Source organism: Zalophus californianus, chromosome 7 (assembly GCF_009762305.2).
Source record: "Zalophus californianus isolate mZalCal1 chromosome 7, mZalCal1.pri.v2, whole genome shotgun sequence".
Lineage (NCBI taxonomy): Eukaryota > Metazoa > Chordata > Mammalia > Carnivora > Otariidae > Zalophus > Zalophus californianus.
In genome coordinates, this window is record NC_045601.1 from 44,062,434 (window position 1) to 44,075,313 (window position 12,880).

At 35.9% G+C, this 12,880-nt stretch overlaps 1 protein-coding gene across 5 annotated transcripts in view; it reads left to right on the forward strand.

The window, feature by feature from the left end:
• Window positions 1–12,880, forward strand: part of CEP85L (centrosomal protein 85 like) — a 226,345-nt gene that overhangs the window by 70,473 nt on the left and 142,992 nt on the right. For all 5 annotated transcript variants that reach the window (XM_027603613.2, XM_027603608.2, XM_027603609.2 and 2 more), the window contains one exon: window positions 9,248–9,409. Coding sequence is in view for 2 of the 5 variants with exons in the window: in XM_027603608.2 (XP_027459409.1) it covers window positions 9,248–9,409 (162 nt within the window). In the remaining 3 variants the exon portion in view is untranslated. The remainder of the gene's footprint in view (window positions 1–9,247; window positions 9,410–12,880) is intronic.

The window sequence follows — 12,880 nt, forward strand, 5'->3', positions numbered from 1 at the left end:
TTAATTGATTTTGAATTAAAAAAATAGAAAAAAATAAAAATAAATCTCTTCATAGTCATTTAATTATCACAACAACCCTATAAGATAGGTACTCTAATTTGTTCTCTTTTTACATGTGAAGAAATTGAGCTACAGATTAGATAAGTGTCTTACTCCCAGGCTCACTGCTAATAAGAGGTTGGATAGAGCTTGAGTCCAGGCAGCCTGGTTTCACAGTCCATTCTTTACTGCTAAGGTATACTGTTAATTCTATAATAAAAGAATAGGGGCACCTGGGTGGCTTAGTCATTAAGCGTCTGCCTTTGGCTCAGGTCATGATCCCAGGGTCCTGGGATCGAGCCCCACATTGGGCTCCCTGCTCAGCGGGAGCCCTGCTTCTCTCTCTCCCACTCCCCGTGCTTGTGTTCCCTCTCTCACTAAAAAAAAAATTCTATAATAAAAGAATAAAACACTAAGACAATTAGATTCACTTAGCCTAGAGATAATCAGTACTGAAATGGACTGGATGATGGCAGTGAGGAACAAATATTGCAGTATTAAGTTTCTTTCATTTTAGCTAGATAATCTCCAGTGTAGGTTGAGATTTTGTGTGTGTGTGTGTGTGTTTACTAATAATGTGAATGCTTTTCTTGTGTTTTAATGTTCTTTTTAATTTTTTGTAACTTTTTCTGTGTTCCTATAGGATTTGTTAGGAATTTTGGCCACCATCCCCCCAAACCATTTATAATTATTATTTTTTAGCTGCTTTGGAAAATATTTACTGATCTTTAAATAGGTACTTAAATGCAAACTGGCTCAAGGGATAGTTAAAAATCTCCTGGATTTCAAAATAAACAACAACAACTCCTCCAACCCTGTTTAATCCTTCTTCTAAAAGGAAAAATATTTTTTAGATCTAATTATAAGGCTTCCAGAATTTTAATTTTATACCATGAACATTTATTGGGTGTGTAGTGGCAATAATGACTGGCAATAATGACTACATTTATTGAGACCCTGCCTGACTCTGCAGCTCTGTGCTAGAGACTTAAAAAGAATAAAAGGTTGTCTTTCACTGTTCTTAATTTGGTGAGGGAGAAGAAAGTCATACACAAATGGGTTAATATAATTTAGAAAATGCTGTTATTGGAATTTTGAGTGATATATTAGGAGAACACAAGACACTTTTAGAGCAAGTTAATTCTGAACCGAGACTTTTAAAGAAGGTAGAGAAGGAAAATAGCTTGGAGTCCATTAAAGGACCTAGTCTGTTTGGAGGCAGTGATGAGGTATGTGTGGCTAGAGAGTGTTTGTAGGGGAGCTGAAATGGGCGAGGTAGGGGTTGGAGGGATTAGAAGGTGGGCTGTCAATTGGTTAAGAACTTTGCCAAACTTAAGTAGTTTGAGTTTTATTTAATATGCAGGAAGGAGCCTATAGATCTATATGAACAAGAGAATGATGTAAATATATTTGATTGTCAAAAGGTAACTCTGGTAGGAGGGGTTGAGGATGGCTTGGATGGAGTTACTTCAGTGGCAGATTCTTGTAGCGCTCCAGCCAAAAGACATGATCTGTGATGGGCATGGAGAAGAGAGATCTAATTCAGGGAGTATTTAAACAGTTTTACAAACTGATTACCTGTAAGGGTTAAGGAAAAGAGTTTTTTTGTTGTTGTTGTGTTCCCTGGATTTGTTTTTAACTTAGTCTTACATTGATTTCTACTGATAGTAGAATTGGGGCAGTTGAGGACCACTCTCTGAACTTTGCACCATTTCAGAGGTGTTGAAATGTGAGATATGTGCATCTTCTGGCATACAAGGGTAAATGTGCTTTGGTATTTTCTGTTTTGTTCTCTTGTTTTTGTGTGTGTGTGTGTGTGTGTGTGTGTGTGTGTGTGTGTGTGTGTGTGTGAAAGTTGGTTCCCAATCCACTGATAACTTGCATTTTGAGAAACACTGCAGTTTGTATTCATGATTTGTATTATATTCAGCTTTTTATGTAAAAGTAAATCTTTGTTTTTATTTTCTTCTGGCTTAGAGTTGTCATTTGAAAAATTCAGTAAGATTGTTATTCTTCTAAGTGCAGTTATAGATATATAACATTGTGGAAGATGATATTGTGTGCATTTTTGCTTCCAACTACAAAAAAAAAAAGCTTCAGAAAGAAAGTATAATAGGTTACCTCTTCACTTGATGCTAATCTTCTTGTATTTTCCAGTGTGAGAATTATTAATTTTTAAATAAGTTATCCCTAGGCATTCAGTATTCTATTTAAAAGAATTGAAATTGGTGTTAAAAAAATATACTGTTTTCCAAAGAGAAGTTCCAGTGGGTACTGGTGTTCTGGTATCTTTGCTATTCTTACAGAAGTGCTTCTGTCTTTGTTCTAGAGAAAACTGATTTTACAGTCAGTCATTCAATTGCTTTAATATGATAGGACCTAGGTAAGACTTTATTGTTATAGATCACTGAGACTTATTTTAATTTTTTTAAAGTCCATAGCACATCTCTAGAAATTGAGTAGTTCCCATTTCAGTAACATAGTCATATAACTATCATGTGAGAATATTTTCCTTATATCTCCTGGTAAGCATATTTCACTTGTAGTTCTTAACTGCTTTGTGATTCTGGATTGACTTGAATAGAAACAAGACATGTCATTTTCAGAATGAATTAATTCAATCTAAATTAAAGATTAGAATGTTATTTTATTCATGACATTTGTTAATTATCTTTAGTGTTTTAGGCATATAATATAAATTGGATCCTTTTTAAAAAAGAAGTACAGTTGACCCTTAAACAGTGCAGGAATTTGGGGTGCCAATCCCCTGTGCAGTCAAATCCATATAAATCTTTTGATTCTTCAAAAACTTAACTACTAATAGCCTTCTATTGACTGGGAAGCCTTACGGATAACATAAACAGTTGATTAACACATTTCTTACATGTTATATGTATTTATACTGTATTTTTACAATAAAGTGAGCTATAGAAAAACATTAAGAAAATCACAAGACCAAATACAATAGTGTACTGTATTTGTCGATACCATAAGTTTACGTCATCTTTGTACGAGACACATTGTATCTGTATCAATATTGTCATAAATGATACAAAACACTGTAGATCTTGTACATGTATCTAATGCTAGACACTAAAAATGAAAAGATAGTGTGAAAAAGAAATTCATATATATTTACAGGTATAAGGATGCATGCATTGATAATGAAGAAGCAATAATATGATTGTTCATCAGTAGCCTAGCCTATACATTAATGAATGAATCATTATAACATTTTTATGGCATATAGTATTACACTCATATTCATAATACATTGTTGGAAACTTAAATTTTTTTAAAAACCACTTATGTGTGATGATAGGCTGATACACAGTTTTTGGTTACTAGAGAGAGGGGCATACTATGAGGGAATGTAATTCTTTGAAAGCAAAGTTACAAAACTGAGAAAACTAACACATTATTAATTTTACATTTAATGTTACTTATTTTATGCCTATGTGAAGATAGGCTATCCATTCCCATCCAGGTTTTGCACAGGATGTTCTACATGTGAATGCTTAGGCAGTTATGACAATGGCACAAAAACATCTCACACAGTTCTTGCCATACAGTTATTAGGTTTTCATGCAAAGACACATATACAGCAGGTAAGTTTATTAACTGCGTGGCATGATGATTATTTACTATTCATTAAATGGAAGTGGATAATCCTAGAGGTCTGTATCCTAGTTGTCTTCATACTAATAGGTATGCCATTCTTACACAATCTTGCACCCACATAAAAGTCTTCATGTTGATAGGCTGAGGAGGAGGAGGAGAAAAAGGAGGGGCTTGGTCTTGCTTTCTTAGGAGTGGTGGAGGTGGAGGAGGTGGAGGAAGTGGATGGGGAAGCAGGCACACTTGGTGTAACTTTACATAAATACATCGTAATTTCTGTCTGACTTCTTTGCTTTTTCATTTCTCAAAAAATGTTTCTATGCAGTACCAGTCATTCTTCTGCCATTTGCTTTAGTTTTCGTGCTCTCATCATGGAATGGTCCGTGTTGTAAAAGAAGTCAAAGCAGTCTTGAGTAATCAGAACCCTTCTGCCAGATTGTTTAATGTCAATTTGTTTTTCTGGCACTGCTTCTTCTGTGTCTTCTTTTTCATTGTCTGGCATTGGTTCAGAAGCTCTCCTCTCCAGCAAGCCACTATCTGTTAATTTCTCTGGTGTTTTATCTGCTAGCTCTTGAATTTCTCCAAGATCCTTATCTTGAAAGCCTCAATTTCCCACCTATTTTGCCATTTCCACAGTCTTTTTCATTATTCCTTTGATTGGCTCTGTTATAAATCCTATGAAGTCATACACAACATCTTGACAGTTTCCTCCAGCAGGAATTTATTATTTTTCGGTTGGTGGCTTTCACAGCTTTTTCTATAACAATGATGGTATCATCAGTGGTGTAATCTTTCCAGACTTTCATGATGCTCTCTCTATTGCGGTTCTGTTCCATAGCATATATAATCCTTTCCACAGTGAACCATGCAAAATGAATCTTAAAGGTCCTTATGACCTCTTGACCCAGAGGCTGAGTTAGAGACATTGAGTTAGAGACATAGAGACACAGAGAACTCATAAGGTTCTAGGTGATCAGGGGCTTTGTCAGATATCAAAAGCACTTTAAAAAGCAGTCCCTTTCTGGCAAGGTACTTCCTGACTTCAGGGACAAAGCATCAATGAACCAGTCTAGATAAAGGGTTCTTGTTCAAGCCTTCTTGTTTTGCAACCAAAAGACTGGCTGCTGGTGGTTAGTCACCTTTTTCATTCAGAGCTGGGGGTTAGCAGCTTTACAGATAAGGACAGTCCTCATCATACACCCGACTGCATTTGCACAAAACAACAGTTAGCCCATTCCTTCCTGCATTAAATTTTGGTGCTCGCTCCTCTTCCTTACTAATAAATATCTTTTGTGGCCATTTCTTTCAGAGTAAGGCACTTCTGTCTGCCTTAAATTTAAACCTGTACAGGCAGATACCCTTTCTCATCAATGATTTTCGTAATGGTGTCTGGGAATTCATCTGCTGCCTCTTGGTGGGCAGAAGCTATTTCTCCAGTTATCTTGACATTTTTTAAGCCAAACTTCTTTCTAAAATTATCGAACCATCCTGTGCTGGCATTAAATTCTTCAGCTTTATATCCTTCACCTTCTTTTTGCTTTAAATTGTCATGTACTGTAATGACTTTGGTTTTTCTCAAATCATACTAATAGGTATGCCATTCTTACACAATCTTGCACCCACATAAAAGCTGTATTTTTGGTACAAGTTAAAAAGATATTTCACGAAAAGTTGAAGTTTTTTTTGCTTTTTCTGGTGTAGCTGCAGCAACGGCTTCACAAATTTCCTTTTCTTTTTTAAAGGTGGTCTTCATGCTGGATGCATTTATTTAGAAATGGAAGGCAACTGCAGGTACAGACCTCAAACTATAGTACATATCAAGCATTCAGCTTTTTCTTTCTAATGTCCTGACTTTTTTTCTGCTTCTTGGGAGCATTTCCAGCATCACTAGTGACCGTGTGTATGGGTCCCATGGTGTTGTTGAAGGTTTATGTTATTGCACACAACACAATGAAAAATATGCAAGAACCACAAGAGATCACTCAACAAGAGGTGGCTACAAAACTATAACAGTAGTACAGTATGTATGTACTATAGTTAGTTTTATGCAGTTGTGATTTATTACTACATCTTTGTGTTTATTTACATTTCTCTTGACTTCAAATGGCACCATGTACAGTGTGAAATGTTTGTATAAGTTTTGATTAATTGTAACTTTTTTCTGTTTTTTTTAACTTTCCCCCCATTTATTTATTTATTTATTTATTTATTGATGTAGTGTTCCATGATTCATTGTTTGCATATAACACCCAATGCTCCATTCAGTACGTGCCTTCTTTAATATACCCATCACCAGGCTAACCCATCCCCCCACCCCCCTCCCCTCTAGAACCTCAGTTTGTTTCTCAGAGTCCACAGTCTGTCATGGTTCATCTCCCCCTCCGATTTCCCTCCCTTCATTTTTCCCTTCCTACTATCTTCTTTTATTTTTTTAACATATAATGTATTATTTGTTTCAGAGGTACAGGTCTGTGATTCAACAGTCTTGCACAATTCACAGCGCTCACCGTAGCACATACCCTCCCCAACGTCTGTCACCCAGCCAACCCATCCTTCCCACCCCCTTCCACTCCAGCAACCCTCAGTTTGTTTCCTGAGATTAAGAATTCCTCGTATCAGTGAGATCATATGATACATGCAGCCATAAAAAAAAAAAAAAACCGAAATCTTGCCATTTGCAACGACATGGGTGGAACTAGAGGGTATTATGCTAAGCGAAATAATTGTAACTTTTTATAATAGATTTGTATATATTTTATGGTAGTGATAAAATAGGACTAGTATTTGCATATATTTTGTGCATTCATGACAGACCTTTTTCTTAATTTTTTTGGCATCTCTAGGCTAGTTGGTTGATTTGCAAGTTTTTTCATATTGCCACAAATCTCCAAAAAATTTTCTGCTATGTTTACTTAAAAAAAATCTGTGTATAAGGGGAGGCACTTAGTTCAAACCCGTTGTTGTTCAAGAATCAACTATAATGTTAAAAAATCTAAAAACTTTTAATTTCTCTCACTCTAAGTAAGATTGCACATTGTTTCGTATCTTTGTCATTTACATGTATTCCTAGCCTATTTATGCTATGTGCTGGATATTCTTAAAAAATATTTCTCCAAGTACTAGGTTTGCACTTGGGACAGTAAGTAGGGGGCTGGTTACCATTTTTGATAATGGTTTAGACAGGATGTTGAGTTCATTTACAGGAGTTATTACCTGAGGAGCTGATTGAAGAAAACATTTTGGTATAGATTATGGACAGATCAGAGTTAGAGCAGGCCTGGTTACAGAATACTTTTCACTTGGTGCTTTAACATGTAAGTGATTAATCAAATGAATTACGGTTAAGTCCCATTCTGAGAGAAGCCTAGAATCCATGAAGTTTTAAGTTGTTGTTCTGGACATCAAAACTGGCTATGTGTCTCTTTGGTCAGTATTTTAAATTTTGAGTTAATTTAAATGTATATGTTTTTTTTTTTTTTTTTAAGAGAGACAGAGAACTCGTTGGTGGGGGGTAGGCAGAGGGAGAGAAATAGTCTTAAGCAGGTTCCATGCCCAGCACAGAGCCCAATGTGGGGCTCAATCTCACAACCCTGAGATCATGACCTGAGCCAAAATCAAGAATCAGATGCTTAACTGACTGAGCCACCTAGGCGCCCGTAAATGTATGTGGTTTTTAAGGCTACTTATTTACCTTTTACATCTATAAAACCAAAACAAATTTAATTCATAAATTATATGTAAATAGAAATTTAAACTAGTATTAACATGGCATAATGTTTTATTAAAACTAAATCTTTAATATTGGGATTAATATTGGTAGAAAATAGCTTCAGGTCTGGTTTTAATAATCTGTTTATGAATTTTGATTTTTTTAAAAGATTTTATTTATTTGAGAGAGAGAGAATGAGAGACAGCACGAGAGGGAAGAGGGTCAGAGGGAGAAGCAGACCTCCCCCGCCGAGCAGGGAGCCCAATGTGGGACTCGATCCTGGGACTCCAGGATCATGACCTGAGCTGAAGGCAGTCGCTTAACCAACTGAGCCACCCAGGCTCCCTGAATTTTGATTTTTAACATTAAATACAGAAAAAGGCTGTTCCTAAAATTGTGGTAAAATGATTTAATCCATTTTATGGGCATGTTTATTATTTTGAGATCCTTACATTTAAATCTAAAAACTTTATTTTTCTAAAGACTGCTAGAAGGCACTCCTTGTATGGCACATACGATAGTGTATCAGGTTGTAATTCTGTGAAGATGTCTTGTTTCATATCATGATAAGTGCCCCATATGTTATTTGCTCTTTACTTAGAAGCAACTGCATTTGTGAACATAAAGCACAAATGCGGGCTTTGAAATTATTGATAATAAATCTGTTTTAAGGTAGCTTTTCAGATCATCTGTAATATGCTTATTAATTTTTTAAGGATGTCATTGAATGAAAGCCCGAAATTCTTGTGTAGAACTTGTTAACTTCCACGAATAAGTCTTCAGGCTCCAATTTGAGAATCACTCTGTTCATCATTAATAAAGATATGTGCTTCTGTAGCTTTTATATAAAATTCAATAGATTAAAATTGCTTCCTAAGATTACTGTTATATATTTTTTAAAGATTTTATTTATTTATTTGAGAGAGAGTGTGCGTGCACACACTGCTTGGGGGGGTGGGGAGGGAGAGAGAAAAGCCAACTCCCAGCTGAGCGAGGAGCCCGACATATCCCAGGACCCTGAGATCATGACCTGAGCCGAAGTCAGATGCCCAGATGACTGAACCACCCAGGCACCCCTCAGATTACTCTAACTTTTATGAATTAGTTATAAGTGGTTCACAGACTGGCACTGGTCCTTGGATATACTTTGTGTGGCATTGTAACGGACAATAATTTAAGAATGAAGTAAGCAGAAATGTAAAATGATGGGTAAATCAGAAAAAGACAAATAAAAATTAAGTAAGAATGGATGTGAAAATAAAGACCAAGAGAACATTAAAAAGTGGTGTTAGCTAAAAAATGAAGATTTACTATAACTCAAAAGGGAAAATTGAGCAGAGACAAGAAAATGTTATGGTGTTAATCTTTTATCAAAACATGACTAAAGAAATAAAAGAAATTCAATACAAAATAATCTTAAATGATTAGGATACAGTAGAAAAAATTTATTTTCCATTAGCATATTCCACTTAAATTGTCATGCAGTGTGATTCAATTAGGCTTTCCTTGGGCCCCAATTCTCAACTCATGCCTCTGTGTGGTATCACAGATGTCTCCATATCAAATATTCTAGAGCAGAGTGCTGACATTTCCAGACAGATAGATAGATTTGACATTTTAAATAAGACAGCAGTACATGTTTCAGAGTTCAAAACCTATAAGCAGAAATCAGAGTCCTTTAGCAGAGGAAGCTGTGAAATCAGCATTGAATTTTTAGGTGTGTAAGTTTATTTGATGAATTTTAGGTATCATTGATCTATTTTAATTATTTAGTGCAGAAAATAACTTTTATCTGTATTTTTTCTAAGGCGGAAAAAAGATCTCTTTTGTCTACTCCTAGACATTAGAAATGTGCTAATTTTTGCATATTTTCCTTTGTAGGCCCAGATTATTCTTCATCAGCATGGTTACCTGGTAATGATTCATTGTGGCAGGCCACAACTGTTACATCTAACCATCGAAGTAATCATATCAGGAGACATAGTATAACTTCTGACAGTGGTGACACCGGCATTGGAACTTCCTGTTCTGACAGCGTGGAAGGTGAGCTGAAATTCTTAGTGTTTAGACATGAGCCCTCAGAGAATGGTTGCGATCCCATTCAAGGGATATATTCTATTGTTCCAAAATAAATTATAATGTTTGAATATTTAATAATTTTCAGTGTTATATCAAATGAAATTGTCCCTCTGATCATATTAGTTTTCCCTCATTTACTTTTTAAACTATTTTTATATAATTATAGATTCATAGGGAATTTTAAGAAATAGTACAGTGATTCTGTGCACTCTTTATTCAATACCTCCCACCCCCACCCATGGTAATATCTCACAAAACTGCAGTGCACTATCACAACCAGGATACTGATACACTCAAAATACAGAACGTTTCTATCATCACAGTATACACTTCTTGTTGCTCAGTCTCCTCCTACCCCCCTTAACCTTTGGAAACCACTAAATCTATTCTCCATTTTTATAATTTTGTCATTTCAAGAATGCTGTATAAAGAGAATCATATAGTATGCAACCCTTTAATATTGGCTTTTTTTCTTTGACAGTCATCCAGGTTGTTGCATATATCGATAGTTCATTTCTCTTATTGCTAAGTAGTATTCAGCAATGGTGGTATTAGGTAGACCACATTTTGCTTAAGCATTTTCCCACTAAAAGGCATCTGGGTTGTTACAGTTTTGACTATTGGGAATAAAGCTGCTATAACCATTCATGTCCAGAAACACGTTGCTGGTTGTATGGCAGTTGTATGTTTAGTTTTTAAAGAAATTGGCACACTGTTTTTCAGAGTGATTATTCCATTTCAGTCAGCAATGGAAATGGATCATTGTGAGTGATCCAGTTTTTTCTTCATTCTTGTTAGCATTGCTGATTTTTTAATTCTAGCCTTTCTGATGGGAATGGAGTGATACCTCATCCTTTTAATTTTCATTTCCTTAAAGATTAATAATATTGACCATTTCTTCACATGTTTATTGTCCATCTGTCTGTTCTCGTCAGTGAAATGTTTCTTCATATCTTTTGCCTCTGTTTTAATCAGATTATTTCCTTTTTTTTTTTTTTTTACTGTTGAGCTCTGAGAGTTCTTTCTGTATTTTAGATACTAATCCTTTTTTCGCTATGTGATTTGCAAATATATTCTTCTATTCTGTAGCTTGTCATTTCATCCTCTAACAGTTGATGAAATTTAGTTATAATTTTAATGTATAGTTTTTCCTTATGGATTATGCTTCTGGGGTCAAGTCTAAGAACTCTGCCTAGTCCCAGATCTTGAAGATTTTTCTCTTGTTGTTTTTTTTCTTGAAGTTTTATCATTTTTTGTTTTCCATTTAATTCTGTGATCTATTTTTGAGTTAATTTATTATAAAGCAAGTGTGTTTGGGTGTCCCCAAGACCACTCTTCAGGCTCAGTGATTTGCTGGAAGGAATTCCAGAACTCAGAAAAGCTGTCATACTAATGGTTATGGTTTGTTACAACTAAAGGATACAGAGTTAAATCAGCAATAGAAAAAGAAGCAAAGGGCAGGGTCTAGGAGACACTAGGCCCAACCATTTGTCCTCTCCCAGTGGAGTTGTGTGGGTGGCGTTTAATTCTCCCAGCAGTGATTTGTGACAGTACATACAGAGTATTTTGCTAACCAGGCAAAGTCACCCAAGCCTTGGTGTCTAGGATTTTTATTGTGGGTTGGTTATGTTGGCTTGGTTGACTCCTTGTGTGGATGACCTTAGCCCCTAGCCCTTGAGAAGTCAAGCTGATAACACATTTCAAGGCTCCCACCATAAGTCACATTATTAGCATAGACTATATGAAGTGACCCAAGGCCCCCAGGTGAATAAAGATAGTCTTATTAGGCAGGGTATTCCAAGGGTTTAGAGGTTACCTCTTAGGCGCCAAAGATAAGGGCCAAACCTTTCTTGTAATGTGCAGGATGTTGAAAACCCCAACATGCTGACTTAATCCTTTTTACACAGTGTGAGACTAAGATTGGAGTTCATTTTCTTTGCATAATAAGTATTGAAATTGGGTAGAATAATTATTCCTATTTTATTCTTTTTCAAAACTGTTTTAGCTATTCTCATTCCTTTGCTTTTCTATATAAATTTTAATAATTTGTCTATATCTACAAAAAAATCTTGCTGGGAATTTTATATAGGAATTGTGTTATCCATATATCAGCTTGGGGAGAATTGACATGTTTACTCTCTTGAGTTTTCTAGTCCATTAACATGGTATAGTTCTCCATTTACTTAAATTTTGATTTTATTCACCCAGTATTGTACCTGTTTTGTTAGAATTATACCTGAGTATTTAATTATTTCTTTTTTGGGGGAGTGATTGTAAATGACATTCTATTTCCAGTTTTGGTGTCAATATGTTGGTATTATATAGAAATACAATCTATTTTTGTATGTTTATCTTGTGACATTGTTGAACTCTTTAGTTCTAGGAGTTTTTTTGGTACCTGTCTTGGGATTTTCGCTGTAGACAATCATGTCATCAGTAAATAGGGATGTTTTTCCTTTCTAATCTGTATGCCTATTATTTCCTTTTCTTCACTTATCATCGCAGTGACCAGACCACCCAGAACAGTATTTTTTTTTAAAGATTTATTTATTATTTATTTTTGAGAGAGTGAGAATGAGAGAGAGAGAAAGAGTACACGAGAGTGGGGAGGGTTAGAGGGAGAAGCAGGCCCCTCGCCGAGCAGGGAGCCCAATGTGGGACTCGATCCCGGGACTCCAGGATCATGACCTGAGCCGAAGGCAGTTGCTTAACCAACTGAGCCACCCAGGTGCCCACCACCCAGAACAGTATTGAAGATGAGAAGTAGGAGTGGACATCCTTATCTTACAGATAAAGGGCTTAGTCTTCTACTGTTAAGTAGCTGTATGACAACTGTTAGCTGTTTTTAATAGATGTCATTTATCAATTTGAGGAAGTTTCCCTCTAGTCCTACTTTGCTGAGAGGTGTTTTTTTGTTTTTTTTTTTTTTTTTTTAATTTTTTATTGTTATGTTAATCACCATATATTACATCATTAGTTTTTGGTGCAGTGTTCCATGATTCATTGTTTGTTCATAACACCCAGTGCTCCATGCAGAACGTGCCCTCCTCTATACCCATCACCAGGCTAACCCATCCCCCTACCCCCCTCCCCTCTAGAACCCTCAGTTTGTTTTTCAGAGTCCATCATCTCTCATGGTTCGTCTCCCCCTCTGACATACTCCCCTTTTCTTCCTCTCCTGTTATCTTCTTCTTTTTCTTTTTTCTTAAAATATGTTGCATTATTTGTTTCAGAAGTACAGATCTGTGATTCAACAGTCTTGCACAATTCACAGCGCTCACCGTAGCACATACCCTCCCCAATATCTATCATCCAGCCACCCCATCCCTCCCACGCCCAACCACTCCAGTAACACTCAGTTTCTTTCCTGAGATTAAGAATTCCTCATATCAGTGAGGTCATGTGATACATGTCTTTCTCTGATTGACTTATTTC